Source organism: Pelodiscus sinensis, chromosome 17 (genome assembly GCF_052426305.1).
Source record: "Pelodiscus sinensis isolate ZL-2025 chromosome 17, ASM5242630v1, whole genome shotgun sequence".
Taxonomy (NCBI): Eukaryota; Metazoa; Chordata; order Testudines; family Trionychidae; genus Pelodiscus; species Pelodiscus sinensis.
In genome coordinates, this window is record NC_143068.1 from 24,425,894 (window position 1) to 24,444,039 (window position 18,146).

The following is an 18,146-nucleotide window of genomic DNA, read 5'->3' on the forward strand; positions in this document are numbered from 1 at the left end:
GACATATAGCGAAAGCCTGAAAGGCGGATTTGTTTTAAATATTGGTCTTTTCTTCCCCAGAGGATTGTGAAACCTGTCCCCTGGTTGTTGTGCAGGACAACTTAGGAGTCTCAGATGTATCTTGTGAGCTTTCACTGTTTTTAATGGAAGAAGTAGGACACTGAACTTTTCACAAAGAGGCTCTCTCAGAAATGTTCATGAGCTATTGATAGGGCTGCCAGGTGGTTTAACAAAAAATACCAAACACCCGCCCCTCCAAAAAAAAAAAAAAAAAAAAAAAACACATTAGGAAAAAAGTCTGTCAAGGAAAAAAAAAGGGGGGGGGGGACCAAAGTTATTAAGCAAAAGTTGCACCAGTCCCTCCAGTTTGAGCCCACACACTAACTCCCAATGCACCCACCCCTCCCCCTGAGCCAGGCTCCCCAGATTCCCCATCCCAATGCACTCACCCCTGCCTCAGACCCAGGGCCCCCCCGCACCATCCTCCAATCTCAGTTCACTCACCCCTCCCCCTGAGCCAAGCATCCCCAGCTCCGGGAGCACCCCGTCCCAATAAAATCCACCCCCTGCAGAGCCAGGCACTGGAGGAACGGGACAGCCGGGTAAGTTAATCTTACTTTTAAAGTGGCTGCTCCTGCTGCCCAGCCCAGCTGCCTCGGCTCACACTGCGTAGAGGGAGGCATCATGGGTCTCTGCTGGTCACGTGGGCCAGAGCAGTGTGCGCTCCGCTCCCACCCCAGCTCAGCGCCTCCTTAGGGTGGCGCCTGGCAAGTGCCCCCTACTGCCCCACTTCGCTACGACTCTGCCACGCTCCTCACTCCCCCGCCAGACTCGGCAGGGGAAAATTGTCCCCGCCGGGCTTCCATCCAAGGGAAACAGGAAATACCAGACATTTCACATGTCTGATATTTTCTGTTTGTTTTTTTAACTGGACGGATCCTGCAAATACCAGATTGTCCGGGTGAATATCGGACACCTGACAACCTTAGATATTTATTTTAAATGGGTGTTCCCTCTAAACTGCTCAGGGCTGACTGACTGGGCAGGGCTGATTAATCCCCTGTGAAGCTGTGCGGCCATGCAGCTTAGAGGGAACACTGGTATTAACTGGAAATCCCTCCCTGCCTCCCTCAACTAATGGTGGTTCAGTGTGATGTGATAATTCCATTTGTTCTCAATCACCAGAGAACAAATCACCTCAGGGGAAAACAGACCTGAGCTTCTAATACAGAATGAAGCAGAAAAGAAAACTAAAGCTTCTGGAGAGGACATTGGCTGCCAACCTGACCTGCTCAAGACAATGTCTTCATGTTTGGTCCAGTCAAACTGAGCAACTGGCTATTAAGCAGCCTGAATGTTCATAGTCTTAGTGGGCCTTATATAACCTACACACAAACACACCCTATATATAAAGCGCCAACAAATGGGAAGTGTGAAGCTCCCTGACAGGTGTACATTCAAATAAGGAGAAGTACCGATGACTCAGATAGCTCACTATTCACCAGGGTCTGCATACGACACTTTCAGATTGTTTAATCGTATTTATTATTTAAAGCAAAGGAAAGGGTGCAAAGAGGGAGCTCTCTGTAGACAATGGAAGCTATAATGCGACACCATGGGCTCCCCGTAAGAATTCTGAAATGCATTCAGCATTGCTACCCAACTATGGCCCAAATCAGAGAATGCCAGCAGAGAGAGATGCAGTTTAGCGGGGTTCTGTTGCAAAGATCTCTGCTGAGCCAATGCTGTGCATGCATGTATCCATTTATTTAAAACAAGAGAGGCCAGATGTTAGGTATCCAGGGAAATAGATGGTGACTAACTACATATATTACTAGTTTCCTTAAATATATGTGAGCATTGTGGTAGTCTCTCCAACCTGGAAGATTTCTAAGGCCAGGTCTATAGTAGGGGAGAACGTTGACGTAAGATATGCAACTCCTGTTACAAGAAAAGCATGGCTTAAGACAACATACCTTAAGTTGAATTTCTGCGGCATCCCCATTGTGAGAGGTTGACAGAAGAAACTCTCCTGTAGACTTCCTTTACTCCTTGCAATCTCATAGAATACTGGGGTCGACGGGGCACTGCCATCCATGTTCAATTTATCAGGTCCTTATCAGACCCGTTAAGTCAAGCCCCAGAAGATCAATCCCCAGAGCATTGATTTTGAGGAAAGTATAGACAAGGCCCAAGTGTTTAAAATAAGGGCTATTGTAAGTAACTGTACCTGATGCACAGTGCTGAATCCTGCAGAATTGGTCAGGCCATTGGCTCCTTGGTAAATCCCTGATGTGCCTGTAGAAAATAAATATCACATCGACAGTCACACACCAGTAGGAATAATACATTTATCCTACCATACAGTAAATAAGTCTAGAAAGCTTGGGAATTACTATTAATGGCAGGATTTGGGCCACTGCTGATTTCAAAGATAACCACAAAATCCACTTAAAAAAATATGTAATGGAGCCAGGAAGCAGATGCACACTGAAGTGGGAACACTTGGATAAGAACAAGTTTGCAATATGGGTCCTTGTTTTGTGCAACATGATTTGTACTCTTCAAGAAACATCAGAACAGAACTTTCAAAACGCTTTCCTAATGGTGTCTCTAGATTTTACATCTTCTCATCCACGCAATGTCCCACAATTGTACATCCCATCAGTTGTTTGTGCAAACAAAGACTTAGGGTGCAAGCCAAATGCTCCGCAAATGTGTGTCTTGGTAAACCAAGTACACAGTCAGTTTGAAAATTTGGCGCTATGCACCTCTTTTCAGGGTTAGCATCTCTTTGCCAAGGTTCTGGGAAAACAGGGATTGGAAACATTGAATGCTTAGTCCTCGTTATTAGGGGGAGGGATGAATGCCTCATGTCACTCTTGCATGGTTTCCTCTGGTTGATATTTACATCTTCCAGGGGTGGGGAGGGAGGAAGAGCTACTACATCTGCAATGCAGGGTGTTGTGTGCAGAAGACTCAGAATTCAGCTCAAGGATGGAAGGTGGAATTGGTTGTGGTGCAGAAACAGAATATCCTAGAGCTTCCCATCTTCTAGATTCTGCCACCTGAAGATGTCTGGAGTGTTGTTTTAATTGCAAAGTCTTAGCTTCAAGAATTCTCTGGAAAACTCCTCTTCCTTCACCTTTTGTAGAGTAACAATAGCTCAGAAATACGTGATTTGTTCCCTAATTGAACAATTCTGTTTCTAAGCTCCCCTCCTACGTAGTACAGAGCAGAAATCCAAAAAACACACAGTGCCCTATCTTGATGGAAACTTCGACAGAGCCAGCCTCCAGAAAGCATTGGATTTTGTGACCCATTATCTGTGGCAGCCTCACCTCCATATTAAGGATGAAAGCAGCTGTAATCTGCAAGTGAGTGATTTTGTGCTCCTGCCAGGTTGTCACTATGGCCCTTGGCTAGGCATAATTTCATCAGCTCTTTATTTTATTAGACTATAATCTGAGGAGTCTAATTGCAGATACGCATAAGAGCATCATTTTTTGAACTCCGGCTAGTGCTATGTGAATTGCTCTCTTTTTTTGTTAGGATATTTATGCCCAGTGTTGCTCTACCCAGAAGTTGGAAACAAATGCCTCTCAATGTCTTCATGCGGTCTCCTTTCTCCAAAGATCAGCTTGTTTGTTTTTATTTTAAGACCTTAGATTAGCTGAGGAATGGACAGCTGAACAAACCACAGCCCACCAAGTGTAGTCACAAAAGCACATGCAGTGAGAAATAAATCTCATGCCAAAAAGAAACAAGGAGGAGGATCTGCCTCCAGAACTAATTTGTCTCCACATGTAGCCTTTAAAAGCCTTACCCTCCCCGCCCCCCAAAAAAAGTGGGAAGCAGAGGGGAAAGGAGGAAGGATGAGTTGATCAAGAGCTAACGTTTTCTTCCAATGAAATCCCCTGCAAAATTCCACCCTCTGCCAACCCACATTATTCCACATATATGACAGATGGTTCAGATGCTGGAGAAATACATCAGAGAACCTGCAGGTATTAATATCTTTGTTGTTGTTTTCTAGTGAAACAGGCCTATGCAGAAAGAATGTCTGTGAGTAAATCCAAATCTGAGGCTACCTCTACACTGAGTTTTTACAGCAGAAGATATGCTAATGAGTCACGACATCATCAGCATATTTTCTGCCTTTTCTTTTTGCACAAGGCGTTTTGCGCAAAAAAACTCTGGGAGAGTCATAAGGATCTTGTGCAAAATGGGGTTTTTGCGCAAAACGGAAGTGGCTCCGCTGCTTCTTTTTGTGCAAAAACCCCTTGCTCAAAAAGCAGCAGCAGAAAATATGCTAATGATGTTGTGACTCATGCTAATGAGTCCCTCATTAGCATATTTTCTGCCCAAAAACTCTCAGTGTAGACAAATCCTGAGAGATTAACAGGCCAGGCCTGGTTTTTAAACAAGCAATGCCGGTAATTGCATGGGTCCTTGAATACATTCTGTGGTTCAGATCTCAGTTTGTGTAAATGCTCCATGTTCACTGAAGTCCACGGCTGAGGATCTGAGCCAGAGAGTCATGCCCTGGTGGCATTAGAAGAAGAGATGTCACATGAGCAGATTTCACCTGCAACTGGTGGTTTTGGAGGACCATGGCAACTTGCTGCCAAATCCTTCCCTCTCGAAATGGTCAAGCCATCCCTCCTCCAGCAGCTTGGCAGAGTATTTCTATACTTTAGCACAGCACCCTGAGCTAGACATTCATCCCACTCTCCGTTGTGTCATTTCTTCCTTGCACATTTTTATTTTAAATGTCTTAATACTAAACAGGATGAACAGATTCCCCTTGAGTCTCTCTGAGCAGTGTGTGAAGGAGAGTAATTGAGTCCCGATGCTTATAGGCAAATAAAACTTTCACAGAGCCCAGAACAGCTCTTGCACACCAGAACTCAAAACAATACACCAGGGAATTTCTGATCTTCCTAAACTGTCATCTTAAAATGATCCATCATCCTTTATTAAAGCTGTCAAGAGGGGGATGAGTTAGCTCAAGGGACCCATGGTCTATGTGTAAATTGTGACGAGAACATGTTTATTGCTGTGCTACTTACAGATAATACCGCGTTCTCCTGTTTTCCAAACCATTAGAGGTAATTATATAAAACTCAAAATGTAATATGGGAATGAACTTGCCCTGAACTTTGCACCTGCTGTATAACCAAAGGGTGTGTGGGGGGGAGGCGAAATTGCAGGGGTAGTGTGTGGGAGAGCTGAGCTTCATGGCCTTCAATCGCATTCAAGACCAGATTCTACCATATGGATTTCACTACTCCAAAAACAATATAGTGCAAAAATAAAAGTGTTAGAGAGTTAATGTCTCTCAGGAAATTTCTGCTCACGACAACTAAAATATTCTGCACACAAACATATTTTAGCAATATCTCTTCCCAGACATGTGCAATGGTACTCTCTCTCCCTATGGGATTTTAAAAGGAAAGACTTGGAAGAAAAAAACACCTTTCTGATTCTGTAATGTTCTCCTTCAGTGAATTTAGTGAAGGCCGAAAGAGGCTAGACTGACAAACTGGAGAAATGAATGCAGGGTACAGGCAATGCACACTTCCCACACACATACACTGCCTTCCAACAGTGGGTCCCAACCCTGACTAGAAGCATCCACCTCTTGGAGATTGGAGTTCAGTCAATACTCAGCATCTTTGCTCTGACTGCGAGTCCCTGCCAATTGTGGGAGATGCAGAATTGACTCCTGTCTGCTGGGAACCGGACCAAGACACACTGTCTTATTGCACATTTGCCACCAAATAGATATTTACTTGGTAACGTCTTTCAGTTGACGAGCTGGATTTGAACCAGCAACTTAGCTCTGTATTCCATTCCTAAAATCTTGCACTTGGTTGTCTTAATTAGACCAAAGTTAACCATCTTGTTCCTGCTCCTATCGTGTATCACACTGTCCAGGTAAAACACCAGCTGTGTGCTCTGCAAATGCCAACTGAGCACAGCCTTCTCCTAATACCCTGCAATAGCGGCTGCCAAAAGAGCTGGCTCCAACAGAATATACACCTGGCAATGCTTTTGTGCCAACAATAAACCTATAATCAAAACTTCCATGCTGCTCATTCACAATAAAAAACTTGAAATTTATGGAATGGCCAATTCTCAAAGATTTGGATTACAATTTTTTGTCATATTTAATTTCAACTTGGTTCAGTATTACCCTGTCTTCTCCTGCACTGTCACAGTGCCTCATGGGAGTTGTAGTTCAAATAACTCCTCATTCCATTCTCTTCTATAGGCTGAGCTCCCTGGACAGACTACCTGTCCCATGATTTTTTGGGGGGGATGGTTTTCACCCTGCTTAAACTGTTGTGCTGTACATGGAAGATGTAGTCTAGCCAGAGAACTCAGCCCAGCAAAGAGACAGGAAGCAACAAGCATGAGGCACTGCAACATTCAGGAGAACACAGACGAATGTTGACCTAATCCAAAATATTTTGTTTCAGTTTTTTCAGACTGAAAACTGAAAAAAAAATTAAAATAAAAAAATTTGCTGCAAACAGTTTCAATATTGTGGAAACATTTTCTACTACCGAAAAACAAAACAAAAATCAAATCAAAACAAAAGAAACAAACAAAAAAACGCCACAAACCAGAACATTCTCCATGAGTTCTAACAAGTTTGACACTATCAAACGAGACCTACCCATTAGCAAGTACCTTTCTTCCCCTCCTTTTGTTTCCTGTCATCTATCTGTTGATGCCAAATGCTTTCTCAGGTGGTAGGTTGTGCTCTGATAACCAGCAATGGCCTCTAGAAGCTTCTGAAAAGTTTAGTTTGTAGATGGTGGGGAGGGAGGGAGAGTGGTTTCTTAGAGTCTTTGAGACGTGTCCTATATTTGGAATGCCCAGGCTCTCATCACTCAACTGATGCTGCCCTGTTGTGTAAGGCTATTGCTTTCAGATGCTCCTAGTGGATGGCATAGTATCTCCCAAGCTTGACTTAATGGCAATTGACTGATCTTTAATAGAGTATGAGAAAGTAACAGCGATGGGCCAAAATAAAATAGCCAGAGCCAAAGCCCCCTCAGTTGTGGGGACTTCAGCCAAAGTTGTGTAAAACTTGAGCCAAACGCTGTAGCTCCAGCTAGGGTTGCCAGATGGTTTAACCAAAAATACTGAACTCCGCCCCTGGAAACAACAACAACACACCAAGACAAAAATTCTGGTGAGAAAAAAGAAGGGGAAGACCAAAGTTGTTGAGGGGGAAAAAAAAAACCTAGCATGGCCCCTTTAAAAGGAGGCTTTTTTTTTTGCCGGCGGCCATCTTGTTTTTCTGCTCCAGCTATAAGACAGCTCCCCTGTGGAACCAGGTAAGCGAGAGGGGAGACAGTGGGGAGGCCCGGGGGCTGGACCCGGTTGCTGAGTGTGTTGTAGGGTTGCCAGGTGTCTGGTATTTTCACCTCCTGGCAGGGGGAAAGCATCAGAAAATACTGGACATTTTTAGGTGTCCAGTATTTTTTGAAAATTTTTACCGGACAGGAGCCGAAAATCCCGGACTGTCCGTGTCAATACCGGACATCTGGCAACCCTAGCTCCAGCCGATCTATAAGTACCACCTAGAAGTGCCACTTTTTGAAGTTATATTAAAACATCAAAGCTTTCCTAGGATGACTCAGTCTTCAAGTACCTGATTTACTGAGGTCTAGGATTGCTATATGGTGGAAGAAGGGAGCAATACCACAAGTCATGTTGTATGCCGAAATCCTCAGCCATTCCTAATAATATTACTACGCTAACACTGAAACATGAATAACTGAGTAAACATTTATTCAGTACTTCCCCTAATTTTCAGAGATTCTCTCTTGCCTAATGGATGCATTTACTGTATCATGAATGTGTGAACAAGCAACATTTATCTATCTTGCTGGGTCCATGTCACCCAGCTTGCATTCAGACTCCCCATTTTAAAAATCAGAAACTCAGCCCACCATCTCTCCCTTGGCATCTTCGCCATATGGAGTGTAGTTCACATCTGTGTTCAATCAAATCAGTTGCTAAATGTCACAATGCCCTCATTCACAGGTCGCTTAAAGAACATTTAGCTGGTAATAAAACAATCTGGATTCTAAAGGAGAACAGTTCTTCAGACACGCTATGCAGTAAATGTTCCTTCAGAGTCCATATACCACAAGCACACACAAATGGGAAGTCACCACACAACAGCTGTGCATGCTCTGTAAAAACAAGAACAACAAACCGATTCTGCATAGATCCTGTTTCATAGTTTCTTGTGATGGGGAGAAGAGGGATGCATTGGAGTGTACAAGGTCAACACTCAAAGTGAAACGTTAATGAATTTATGAATGTTATGGACTATCTGTCAGAGTAAATGGGTTCCCCTTACCAATCCTCCACTTTAAAAAAAAAATTAAAGTAGATTTTTAAAATGTTTGCCATATATCAGATACAATTTCATTTGTGCCTGAGCCAGCCTGTAACAGCAAGTAACTGCTAGGAAAAAGTTGTCATGCTGAGCATTCAAGCCCCAAGTGGACAGGGTAACTTGCAGGCCTAGCAGGTGTCCTGTACCTAATGCGGCTCTCACGCATGCACAACTCCCCCCACGTTCCCACAGACTGAATGTCAGGCATGCAGCTGGACTGCAGAAAGAGTCTACACTTGGGGCTGCTGTGGCACCAGCTGAGCACTGGCACACAAGTGGCTTCTGTCTTGCTGCACCCCTTATACAAAACAAGTGGGGAAAGGGCAGCTGGGCAGGCAGCCAAGTGGCAGGGACAGGTGGCAAGGAGGACCAAGTGCTGGCCCCAGACTCCCTCCCACAACAACCAATTTGCAGCATTCAGCAGGTCCCAGATTCCACCCAGCCTCCAGTCACCCCACCCAGCTATCCCCATCTTCCCAGGAAGCCCCACAGACCCAGCTGTCCCCGACTTTTCGCCCTGCCATTCAGCTGTCTCCCTAGACATCCCCACAAACTCCACCTACTTCTTCCCAGTTTCCCCTAACACCCTGAACAACTCCCCAAACTTAACTAGACACAGATCCCTCCTATAATCACTACTCCCAGTCACTGAGCTCATCTCTTTTTCCCCTGCCCTGCTAACAGTCACAAATCCATCCTCCCCGCCCCCCCCAACCTAACTCCTTAGAGCTATCTGCCAGCCCTCATGGATGTTACCACAAGTCCTGTCCTCTGAAAGCTCTCAGCAATGCCCACCTAATCCCCAGACATCCTTCAGCATCTGCCACAGCTGCCAGCTTTTGTCCTTCCCCCACCAGCATCTGGAGTAGGGCACAATGACCTTAAGCTAAAGTTTATGATCATTTACAAGCATGCAAATTTAATGAAATAATCTGCATGCTTGTAAATAAATAGGCATAAAATGTCCGCTATGAATCTGCACAAAATTTGGTAGCTGGGAACTTGCAAAAAAAAAAAAAAAGTGTTAGGCCCTTCAGTAGTAACCTTTTAGCTTTCCCTTTCAGCCATAAATGGATTGATAAATCCCATAGACTTCAAGAAATTCTCAGACAGGCTGTAAGTGGACCCTGCCCATACATCTCTTCTGCTGCTTTGGTCCTCCTTGGAAAATCTGCCAATATCCAGATGCATCTCTGTGGAGAGAAATCCAGTCCTTGGACCTGATTTACCACTGCATTATTTTAATTTCTATATCAATAAAGCCACCAGCAAAACTGTTAATTTTCCTATGATTTCTCCACTTATAAAATGTCTCCATTCTTTTCACCTGTGCTTTACTCCTCGCCTACTTATAGCCAATAACATATTGGAATCCAAAGCCACAGTAAACTGCCCAATATTTTATGCAAATTCTATACTACTTTCATGGTAGTCCTGGAATGCTTAACAAATGCTACATGTTAGTTGTTACAGAGTGCTCAGTTTCTCTCCCCATTCCATCTCCTCTCCTCAATGGTGGTTTTTTCCCATCCCTTTCCCACTCTGGGAAATCAGGGTGAAGAAGCAGGTTTTGCAGTGAAGGCAACGAGATTGATGGCTGTTCTTGATGTTTTGAGGAGTGAGTTCTGCCCAGACACTATCCAGAAAACTCTGACTCTGCATTTACAGGTTGCCCCTGTTGCTTTATAGTGGTCATGGGATGCTGCGGTTGTAGAAAACAAGGGGACCTGACAGGAACAGTCCCACAGAGGTTCTGATAAGGACTATGACCTTGAACTTGACCGTCAGTGGTGACCAGCATAGTGAGGGAAGCACCAGGGAAATGGTTTCTTGGTGGGCTTGGTTGGTGACTACACGAGCTACTCCTTTTGGAATGGGACCTTTTCCTAGCTCATGCTTTCATTCTAAAACCAAGGGCACTGAAACAATCAAGTGTCACAAAAATGTAGACGGCCATGTCTGAAGAGATGCAAGTAAGGAATAGGGCATTTTTCACAGACTTAACTATTTTGGTACACAGTAGTAGTGAGGAGTCCAGGAATACTCAAAGAGTGCCAAACATCTAGACTACCTGTAGTTGTCTTGTGTGATGGCTCATGTTATGGGGGTGACAACTTGCAGAAGTGGTTGAAGAATATAATAAAATGAGGATCCACTGATTATTCCAGTTCACAGATGAGCAGTACTAATGAAAGTTCTCTGAAAAGATTTTTTCTATCATCTCAATACTAATTAATTAAATGCCCTATACAATAGTGACACACAGGGTTTTATAACCCTGCTCAATGTGACATGTTCTGTTTTATATACATGTTGTTCAGACTTGCATTAAAAAGCTGTTGTTCCTACAGAGAACAATGCTGGTAGTCAGTGATGTAAGGAAAAGTACTGGCAGAACTTCAGTAGTATTTGCATTACTCCATTCTACGGCCAACATATGGCTGGTGACTTCAGTGATCGTTCAGAAGATTCTTTGTAGCATTTAACCTCTCTGACAAGCTAATGTTTCCTGCAGTAAAATACAGCCTTCTCTAACCTGATACTTTTTTAGATAGCGGTTAAGCACCCATCAAAATTACCTCCCACCAATAATGCCTTTTAAGATTCCAAATCATAGGACATCTGCCTGCATTTATTGAGCAAGGAACCTCATAAAATAGTCACAGTGTTGTCAGTTGCGAAGGTATTTCAAGTGAGCATCTGACCTGCCAAACGAGAAGATAAACTATGTCATACTGCTCAACTGTTTGCCATTAGGCATAATGATCTCTTCCACCAACCAGCCTGCCCTGTATTTCTATCTGGAAGGGCGTGAATACTATTGAGAAGAGCTCACTGTAAAAACGTATTATGGATAGTGGTTCTGCACAACAGCACTGTGGCATTTTACTGTGGTAGCTTCTGATAAAGAATACTACTATTTTAGCGCAGGTCTACACCACAAGGACCGGTTGATCTAAGCTACACAATTTAAGTTACATTCGTAGTGTAAGTCAAATCAACACAGTTTAGATCTACTATGGGGTCCACAATGCAGGGGTCAACAGAAAAAACCTCTCCCATCAATTCCCTTTACTCATCTCGTTCTGCTGGAGTACCAGAGTTGACAGGAGAGTGATCAGAGCTCTATTTAGCAGATCTTTACTACACTTGCTAAACCAACAGCTGGTAGATCAACCAATGCAGTGTCGATCAATCCTGTACTGAAGCACTTAGAAACAAAATGAATCCTGCACTAACAAATACCTCCTGCAGAATACCCTATTTTACACAACTAATTTAAAGTATCCTCATGGGGTTTTCATTACGATTTTGTTCAACCTTTGGTTTAGGAACCATCTCTACTAGGTCAACTGATTTTTGCTGGTCACTTTAATGACATATTTCACTGTACAATGTTTATGGACCAAAGGCTCCTCCTTTATGCTGCTTTGGGTCTGTGATCCAAAATGCATTACTCACCAATGGCTTTAAGGCATGATGAACAAGACTGCTGTAAGGGTTTGGGTTTTATCTTTCTTGTTATAGGTAACCTGCTCCGCATGACTCAGTTCATTTTAAAAGGTTTGAAAGTCCCTAGATTGTCTGCACTCACTGGTGCTAGGAAAGTGTCCCCTATATTATTTCTGAGAAAACATTCACTCTCACCTGCTTTATAGCCTGCTGATGCAGGTACAAGGGGAAACAAAGTTTCATTTTCCTTAAACACACACCACTACGAAACTTTTTGAGCAAGTAGTAGACAATGTTGCAACAAAAACTTAGCTGAATTCAGTATAATTCCACATCTCAAACTCCACCATGAAAAACCTCTTGTTGGAAGTCTCTGCAGAGAAAACAAACACTTAAACAACCCTTTCACCCCTGAAACAAAAGACAGGACTATGCAGCACTTTAAAGACTAACAAGATGGTTTATTAGGTGATGAGCTTTTGTGGGCCAGACCCACTTCCTCAGATTAAATTGTGGAAGAAAATTGGCATGACCACCCATAGTGGTGGTCCCTCGCATGGTCAGGTTTGTGGCACATTAGATAACACGATAGAAACTGGTATTGCCGTTAACTATGCTGCACTTGTCTAGTGGTAAGAGGACTTTAAGGCCATCAGACACTTGAGCTAGCGCTAAAATCTAGTTACACAATCTAAACTTTATGTGGTACATAACAGGCATAATATTATACAGGAGCTGGTAACAAACCCTATATTCAGGTTACCCACCATTTTCTGGGGGCACTACATGGGACTGGAACCTGGCCAGGCCCCTTCCCCTTGGGGGCACCACATGGAGTAGGAGTCCCCCTAATTTGTGGGGGCAGGTAGATGAAGAAAGTGAGCACAGTCTTGCTGACCCTTGGACCCAGAAGGCCATCCTCCTTCTAGGATATCACTCTTTCTATCAGCGAGTTTAGTTAGTCCTGTAGGTCAAGTGGTAGCAGTCTGTGCTTCAGTGCTGAATGCTCAGGGTTCAAATGCTGCTAATCAATATATCATGGCATTGGAATGCGGTTTGCTACAGTTGCGCATAATATAGTCAGTGTGTATCTTTTTCCTTAAAACACATTCCAGGAAACTACATTATTTTTTCTTTTAAAAACAAGAGCTAAAAGATTTAGGTTGTAGCATTGGAAAGTTAGGAAATGGCAGATTTACTTGTCTGTGCAAACTCAAGTTGTGTCCCTTTGTCCAGATGCAGCGTGACAGCCTTTAATCACATGACTACATTCCCCTCCCCCCGGACTCCTGCCTCAGTCAGCGTACAGCATGGAGAGATGCACAAGAGGGAAGAATCAAGGTACATAGACAAGTGTAAATCTGGCATGACATTCAGACCCACCACTTGATGCTTCTTAATGTAATTTTCTGTATGCAGATTTATCTAAAATTATATTAAAATTCCATTTATTTGATAAACATTGTCCTGAAAGCATTGTTAGGATTCCAAGTTCCAAGTCAAGTATTCAATGGACTTTGTGTAACTTTTAGAATATTCTATGCAAGCCTAAAATAAAGGCAAGTAACCAAGAAAAGCTTCCTTACTTTCACTATCTCTCCTCTTTCTCCTCTCCCACTAAGTTACTTTTGATACACAACACACTCTGTTGAAAAATCAAACACCCTCTCTCCCACAGCAAAACAATCCTTCTTATCCCGAAAAAAGCATACATCATCACCTCCATCTTAAATCTCGCTGCACACTGAAGTCAACGCAAGGAACATCTCATAAAGCAATTTTCATTCCAGATGATCTTGCAGTAAGATCTTTGGAATACCAAAAGTCCTTGTGAATAATGATTGCAGAGCTACAGAGTTTCATGGCTTATAACTTATCTCCTACTTACGTTGCAATACTTTGTACCACGTAGTTGTAAACTGGGTTACTGATGCAAGTGTGGACTAAATCCTGTTTTCTACAGTAATGTTAAATGCACATGAAATATAATAATTGGTCATTTCAAAACCAGAAGACCATTCCCCATTCAGGTATTGACACTATGTTCTGAATTTTTTCTCTTTTGGACAATGACTCAAAAGGTGCAAGATACTCCATATACAGGCAGTCCCCGGGTTACATGGATCCGACTTACATCAGATCCCTACTTACAAACGGGGTGAGACAACCCCACACTAGCTGCTTCCCCCCAGCAGACCAGGGAGATGCAAAGCTAGTGCCCCCCCTCCCCAGCAGACCAGGGAGACACGGAGCGGCTTTTCTCAGCAGACACCTCAGCTTCAGAATAAAGGACTGAGGGAAGTGAGGTGTGGGAGAATAAAACTGAGCTCTGGAGAAATGTTTGGCTAGAGTTTCCCCTACAATATGTACCAGTTCCGACTTACATACAAATTCAACTTAAGAACAAACCTACAGTCCCTATCTTGTACGTAACCCGGGGACTGCCTGTAATTTAAATTCTGCTACCATAAATCAATAAATTTTGGAAATGGAATAACATCTCTTAAAATCCTGAAATTTGGTGTCTTTTCAAGCTGAAATATGAATTTGAGATGCAAGCTGATTCAAGTATAGCCAGTCTTTGATTTTCCCGCACTCGACTTAGGAGGAGCAGCATTTATGACGTTTCTGAGCTGACACCCTGCTTTGACTTGGTTTAGACTTGACACTCATAGACTTGACAAATTCTAACTATATTTGCATTTCTAAAACATTCATTGGTTATTGCTACCTAGGTCCCAGAATGGAGCATATTGCCATTCTGAGTTACAACATTTTGACTTATGACACAATTTTCAGGAACCAATCATGCCGTAAGTCCAAAAACTGCCTGTATATATTCACTCCTTAGCATTAAATATATTTCTATTAGCCCTGGGGAAAATGTGTCCTTTTTTTCTGACCTTTTTATCAGTTATACATATTTCCATTGCACACTACAGATGGGGAACTGAGACCCAAGGTCTTCTGGAAGCAAAGATGTATTGTTTCCTTTGGGTATATGAAATAATTTGATTTGTAATTCAGGTCTCAATAGAAACAACACTATAGATTCATAGAAACAAATCTCAGCATAAATCTTTAACGGCGCTTGCCAACTAACATCTAATGTTAACACTCGAATTAAAAAGGCGAGCATTATACACACTGACCAGAGCATGGCAACTCAGAGGTAAGATGGGCTCTCAACCATTGCCTATTCTATTGATGAAAAGAAATAGAATAGGTGATAAGGATCACGTGTCAACTTGGACTTCACGTATCCAGGACTTCACTGTTACAAGCCAACAGTATTTTGCACATGTAGATTGCTGTTCTAGTAACTGTCTGTTGTTAACAGTCATGGGGGCGGGGGGAGAGGGGGGCGGAATTGAACCACCACCTTACCCAGTAATATATAAACAAAAAAGTCTTATCCAAGAATGTTACATTGTGAGATGCCATAAGCAATGCAGCAGTTAGTCTTAAATACACATTTCAGATTTTCAGACAAGTCTTAGCCAAGCATGTCTTTTTGCATGAGCAAATGTAACCATCTGGACAACAGGTGATGACCCAATCTGTGCTTGTAAACAAGTGAATGGTCTACATGCTAATATTAAGTGCCTCACATTGTCTAGCTCATAGAAAATATGCAAGAATTTTTAATACTGAAATTAGTACAGGAGAAATAATGTACAAAGACTTACGACATCTAGTTGTGCTTCAATTTTATACAGTGAAATTCTATTGTTTCTATCCCAAGATTCAGCCTTTTTGGAAAATATTTTTCTCTCAGTCTAAGCTAGTGTCTAATTCATGGAGGATGATGCGATTTCTGAATTCCATTTGTATTTTGTCAGAAGAGCTTTTCTGATTTCCATCAGTGAATGAGATGCTTCTGATTGTGATAAGCAGAATGATCTTCTGGAGGGTTACCCAGGAGAAAAATCCTTTTATTCACATGAAGAATCTAGATTGTTCTAACAATTTATTCAATATTTGTTGTACAGTAGACTTCTGATAATTCGGAACCTATGGGACCTATGTGGTGCCGGATTATCAAATATGCCGGAATATCAGGAGGTGCTATAAGATGGTTATGTATATACTGTATATAAACTGTTCTTAACCTTTTTTATTGTACATACTGTATACAGTATAATGTTTTAGTTTTTTTAAACCCTTTTTTACCCTTTTCGCTCAGTTCAGCTGCTGCTGCTGTTACCTTGTGACTCATTTTTTGTCAAAGCTCACTCACTAGGCTCTTGCCATTTTGATGCCGGACTATCAGGAGTGCCGGACTATTGGAGTTTTACCGTATATTTTCACAGAATTATTCAAGTTTCTCACAACTCCGTAGCATATTTATTAAAGTTTGCAGGTGCAATTTTTTCAGGCCAAACTTTGTGTACAAGACAGAAGGATGTCTTTTGCAAATCTGGACCTTTCACCGTAAGATGCACAAACAGCAACTTCCAGCTGAAATTAGTTTTGGATGGGTGTTACTGCTCAGCCAGCAGCTGCTTCCTCTTATCTTTCATCTCATCACAGATAACATGCAGGACTTGTACTCAGCAAGTCCAGTTATCGAATACGGGCTCCACTTGACTAAGGCATATCTTCTAGACAGACCTCTAATCTTTTCTGAGGTTAGGGTAGATATTTTTAAATCATTTAGAATTGAGCTAAGTGAATTTCCATTTTTGTTGCATCTTCCTGAGTGTACAGATAATATAGTAACAACAGCCACTGATAGACAGATGAGCTTTGTCTCTGCAGGGGTTCCTCTTATCTTCTCTTGAACATTTCAACAGATGGTACCTCAGACACTTTTCCCATCTTCAAAACGTATGCCCGTTTTTGGATGTAGAAATTCAAGGATCCAACATAATAGCTATTTTTTTAATTTAATTTAGTTTTGGGCAGTGGGGTTTCTCCTGTTATCCACTGAGCCTTGAAAATATGCTCCCATCCAACCTAGGGATGTTAAATTTAGATTAATTGGCTAATGAAATAGTCAATGAAGTTTGCATCGACTATTCGATCAGTCAATAAGGGCACCTCCACCTTTGAAGTGTAGCAAAAGCCTCAGGGCTGTTGCTACACTTCAAAGACAGGCTCCATGCAGTGCTGCTGCTTTGAAGCACTCCCTCTGCTCTCTTCCCCCCACACTGCCACTCAGCTGGAGCAAGGAGAGGAGGGAGTGACTAGTGGACTAGTGTGTTGACTATCTGCTAAGCATTTGCTTATCTGATAGCCCACTAGTCGGTCACATCCCTAATCCAACCCCAAATTTTAACCTTTATCCACCATTCCTGGAGCCCATCACAGCTCATCCTACCTGCCACTGGCTGGATCGGTTGGGACAGGTAGTCCAAACCATTTTTAAAAATTAATATCTCATTTAAAAAGACTTCCCAGATTATGATCGCTGTTCTGTATGTCTGTGTTTCCCCTTCCTCTCTATACCCAATCACATCTCCTTCCCAAGTTCATGAAGATTTCATTTGATAAAGGCTTCAGAGGACTTTTTTTTTGACAAATTGCAACAAAACAACAACAAAAAAAGAGGAATTTGAATGCAAATTCAACACTAGTATGTCTACAACAGCAAAGCATGGCGTTTTGGAAATGAGGGTTTCTCCTTAGGTAGCAGTAGCACAGATCTCTTTGCTACATACAGTGCAGCACTGTCAGTACCATTCTCTCCCCTCCATGCTCCCGCCCCACCCCCAAAATGCCTTTAAAACAAAGCAAATTTAGTACGGTCAGCCTTTAGTGTTTTGAAATGTTTGAAAGGGAGACTATGCTGCTGTTCTAGGGGAACTTGTATTTATACTGTAAAAAGTGAGGTCTGACCCCTTCTGACGAGAGGCCTCTCCCCCCTGAACTCACTGTGATATGGGGCACAGCTCTGCCGCCATAGCCTTAGACTGTGACTAATGTGAACCAGCTGGTGGAGCAGAAGGCTTGAAAGGGGCTACTCATTTTCGAGGGAGGTTTTAATTTTATGAAGCTAAAGCATCAGTTAGTGACAGTTTGCTGAGAACATTCTCTCCCTCTCTTTCATTTTGTGAGACTTCAGATGGATTTATTGTCTACAGCCAGTGTAACTCACATTTTTTCAAGTGTGAGCTTAAATTACCTCAGCATATACTTGTATGTTTCATCACTAAGCATTTAAGATGCTAGTTTTTCAAATATTACACTCAGTTTCTCTTTGTTAAACACACATGTGCACCCCACTAATCACTTCTTACATGGGTCCACGAGTACCTATTCTGTA

The 18,146-nt window shown here is 42.5% G+C and overlaps 1 protein-coding gene across 8 annotated transcripts in view; it reads right to left on the reverse strand.

The window, feature by feature from the left end:
* EYA2 (EYA transcriptional coactivator and phosphatase 2) overlaps positions 1-18,146 on the reverse strand; it is a 171,919-nt gene that overhangs the window by 61,405 nt on the left and 92,368 nt on the right. For all 8 annotated transcript variants that reach the window (XM_075901580.2, XM_075901583.2, XM_075901575.2 and 5 more), the window contains one exon: positions 2,231-2,298. In XM_075901580.2, coding sequence (XP_075757695.2) covers positions 2,231-2,298 — 68 coding nt within the window. The remainder of the gene's footprint in view (positions 1-2,230; positions 2,299-18,146) is intronic.